This window comes from Camellia sinensis, chromosome 12, assembly GCF_055761805.1.
Source record: "Camellia sinensis isolate YWXY chromosome 12, ASM5576180v1, whole genome shotgun sequence".
NCBI lineage: Eukaryota > Viridiplantae > Streptophyta > Magnoliopsida > Ericales > Theaceae > Camellia > Camellia sinensis.
The window spans coordinates 110,516,535-110,520,248 of record NC_138972.1 but is presented as its reverse complement, the minus strand read 5'-3'; the positions used below and the strand labels follow the sequence as shown (position 1 = coordinate 110,520,248).

At 43.6% G+C, this 3,714-nt stretch overlaps 1 protein-coding gene across 1 annotated transcript; it reads right to left on the bottom strand.

Moving 5' to 3' along the window:
* Window positions 1–763: 763 nt before the first annotated feature.
* Window positions 764–2,863, bottom strand: LOC145803811 (uncharacterized). Its single transcript, XM_082897168.1, has 3 exons — window positions 2,193–2,863; window positions 1,927–2,095; window positions 764–1,459 (listed from the first exon to the last, which is right to left on the bottom strand). The coding sequence occupies exons 1-3, from the start codon at window positions 2,861–2,863 to the stop codon at window positions 764–766; spliced, it is 1,536 nt and encodes a 511-aa protein (XP_082753294.1).
* Window positions 2,864–3,714: the final 851 nt, after the last annotated feature.

The following is a 3,714-nucleotide window of genomic DNA, read 5'->3' as shown; positions in this document are numbered from 1 at the left end:
GCTGGAGTCACTTGCCCACTTCGTTCGCGACCTCGCTACTAAGAAGATTCTGACAACCCCCAGCAAGTTCGTGGAAAGTGCTAAGTCCAACCTGAATGGCTTTGAGAGGAATGGTTTGGACCTATCATGGATGAGGGATAGGGTTCAGGAAGTCGATGGCTTCCTTGAGCATGCAGACAATGTGGCGGTGATTGCATCCTTGGAGAAGACTATCAAGGAGTGTGAGGGTGCCTTGGAGCATCACTGGCAGAACCTAGCTCTGTTCAAAGAAAAGTACTCTACGTTGGTTGCTCAGTTACCTCGGCATGTAACCCTGATGGACTTCCTCATGAAGGGCTTGAATTGATGTATTGTGGCATTGTTATGGCTCTTTTTCTTTGTACTTTTGCTATCTCTTTTTTCTTTCTTCTTTTCCTTTTGAACATTGTAGTCATGCTATGGAGAACATTTTCTTCCTTTCATTGTCTCTTACATAACTTCTAAAGACAAGCAAAACTCGGGCCATGAATAAAACTTCATCGCGACTAAGCTTTTTACATGGACCAAATTTCGCTAAGTATGGAAAACTTTCCTTGCACTAAGTGTTTACAAGAGTAACAAGTTTACTAAGTGTATAACCCTTTCTTTACACTTTGCTTTGGAAGTATTAACAAATAAACTTATAACTCTTTTTTTTTTTTTTTTAAACAAAAGAAATTAAGAAAATATTCTTTGACATACTTGGCGTTGATAGGGCCAGTTCTGAACCCATCATTTACTCTTGTCAACCTATAATACCCCCTGCTGCTTGCCTTAGCAACTTTGTAGGGGCCTTACCATCTAGGTGAGAACTTGGGGATTGGTTTCCCCCGCACGATTGCATCCACTGTCTTCCACACCAAATCCCCCTCCTTGAACTCCTTGTGTTGAAAGATTGATTGTAGGCGTGAGCTATGGACTGATGATACTTTTCCATTTCTCGCGAAGCTCGATCCCTTCTTTCTTCAGCTGCCTCTATGTCGTTTTTTCTGATGTCTTGAACTAAATATGCTGATATAGCCATTCTTGCTGAGGGTACTGCCAACTCAACTGGTAACATAATTTCAGACCCATATACTAGGGAAAATGGGGTTGTCTGAGTTAGCCTCTTCTTTGACGTTCTGTATGCCCAAAGTGCTACATGGAGTTGTTCAAACAATGTGCCCCCTGCTTCATCCACCGTTTTACTCAATATTCGGATGAGAGTTCTGTTGGTTGCCGCAGCTTGTTCGTTCCCTTGCGGGTAGTACGGGGTAGACTTATGGTGCTTGATCTGATAAGTGCCCAACAGTCTTCCCATATGGCGGTTCACAAAGGGGGTTCCATTATCAAACAACATCACGTTGGGTATGCCAAACCTACAGATTATGTTTTCTTTGCTGAAGTTGGCCACTTCTGCCCATCTGCCTTCCTCATCAGTATAGCCTCTACCCACTTGGAACTAACTTCAATTGATACAAGTATCAATCTATAGGACCTACCAGGTCAAATGCCAAGCATGAAAGAGGTAAGGGGTCTTGATTTTGTGCAGTTCAACCGCCAGTGCAAATATCAAGTTCCTAAATTTCTGTCAACATTGGCATCTCCTTTCAAAGATTTTAGCATCTTCTTCCATTGTCGGCCAGCAGCAGCCGAGGTGATTAAGGTGCCCATATAATCGCTGTGCTCTTTGATGCTCTACCTTGTGGGCTTCTCTCAGTACTTCGTTTGCCTCATCCTTTGATAAACACGCCAAAGGTTTCTTTGCAAGGCTTTTGCGGGTACAGCTTGCCAGGGTGAAGGAAGAAAAGGGCCCGCCTCTGAACTCTAATAGCATCGGCTTTGCTCTCAGGCAGTGTGCCATTTCCAAGATAGTCAATATACAGCTGCCTCCATTCCTCACTGCTTAAGATTTAGGGTAGGACTGACATTTTGCATATTGCCTCTGCAACTCAATGCTTTCCTTTTCCATCTCTGGCTAGTAATACCCTTGCCTCTATATCTGTCAGTATAGACTGATATCTCCATTTCCAAAGGACTTAGCATGGATCTACTTAAGTCTGTAAGTTTCTTCTTGTCTATTGACACACCTTGCCAGCTGGTTATTGGGACCGTAAAAGTACAACTCTTCTATGAGGAGCATAAATGATGCAAGTTCTGCTGGTTTGTTTGTTCCCTAGCCTGTTTTCAACTACAGGATTATATATGCTTTCCACCACTCAGCAACTTGCTCTGTATGTTCTTCGGCAAACACTATTGGTGTTGTTCTTTTCTCGATGATGATGGCTATAATATCATCTAGTACATCCACCTTTGTCCCCAATGTAGCCAAGGCATTGGGGAAACGGCTGTATGTTCGAGGGGTATGCTGGGTTTGGACATCATCAAACTGAGTGAGAAACCTTTGAACTACGATGCTATATGGGGCTAACAGAGGCTCCTTCAAGATGAAATCACCCATTGTTTTCTTGACAACTAGCTTGGAGTCGCCCCAAATTTTCAACTTGCGGAGGCCCTTCTTTTGGGTAGCAATTAGACCCAGTATCAACGCCTCATAGTCAGCCTCGTTGTTTGAACATTCAAAGTCAAGCTTATATGATAGATGAAACTTCTCTCCTTCTTGACTGGTTAGTGTTATGCCAGCTCCACCTTTCCCAGCTCCAGAAGCTCCATCAATTTTTAAGTCCCAATAAGTTTCAACTACAGCTGCTAAGACATGGACCTCACCTGGTAGAGGTACCTCTACAGGTTCATGTCCACCAGATGGGAATTGGGCCAGTAAGTCTGCAAGTGCTTGGATCTTAATAGCCTTGGGAGTAACACAAGTGATGTCATATTCTGCTAGAACCAAAAGCCATCTTGTCATTTTCCAGTTAGAGCATGCTTGCTCTGCAAGTAACGGAATGGATCACTCCGGGTCACAACCTGGATCGGGTGTGCCAAAAAATAGTGGCGCAACTTCTGCAATGTGAAGATTAAGGGTAAACACTGCCTCTCAATTAGGGTATATCACGACTCGGCACCATTGACTTTGCGATTGATGTAATAGACTGGCTTCTCAATGCCATCCATGTCTTGGACAAGTAGAGCTTCAATAGACCAAGGTGTAAAGGTCAGGTACAGTAGTAGAGGCTTTTTGGATTGTGAGGCAATCATTGTAAGTGGAGAGGTAAGTGCTTTCTTCACCATATCAAATGTCTGTTGGTATTCTTGCAACCATTCAAACTTGTGATTCCAGTGTCCCAAAGGAAAAGGTTATCTCAGCAAGGGCTGGAATGAACCTTCTACGGTATGACACGTTGCCTAGGAATTTCTTCAAGGCCTTTTGAGAGTGTGGTGGTGGCATCTCCATGATTGACTTCATCTTATCCCCATCTACTTTGATCCCCCGTTGGTGTACAAGAAAACCAAGGAACTTGCCGGTGGTAACTCTGAAGGCACGCTTGACAGGGTTCATCTTTAGGCAGAATTAGCGGCAACGCTGAAATTTTTTTTCCAAGTCACAGAGGTGTTGGTTTGCCTCAGCAGACTTGACCACTAGATCATCCACATATACTTCCAATTCATGATGCAACATGTCATGGAACACTGCAGTCATAGCGTGTTGGTAGGTTGCCTCCACATTTTTCAAACTGAAGGGCATCACCGTATAGAAAAAATTTCCCAAGGGCGTTCTAAAAGCCGTCTTTTCTGCATCTTCTGATGCCATTTTGGTCT

Coding starts and splice junctions, on each gene's coding strand:
- LOC145803811 (XM_082897168.1), bottom strand. CDS start 2,863: ATGACAAGATGGCTTTTGGTTCTAGCAGAATATGACATCACTTGTGTT. Junction 2,096..2,192: donor TGGAAAGCATATATAATCCT/GTAGTTGAAAAC, acceptor CCCAATAACCAG/CTGGCAAGGTGTGTCAATAG. Junction 1,460..1,926: donor GCAGAGGCAATATGCAAAAT/GTCAGTCCTACC, acceptor AATTGAAGTTAG/TTCCAAGTGGGTAGAGGCTA.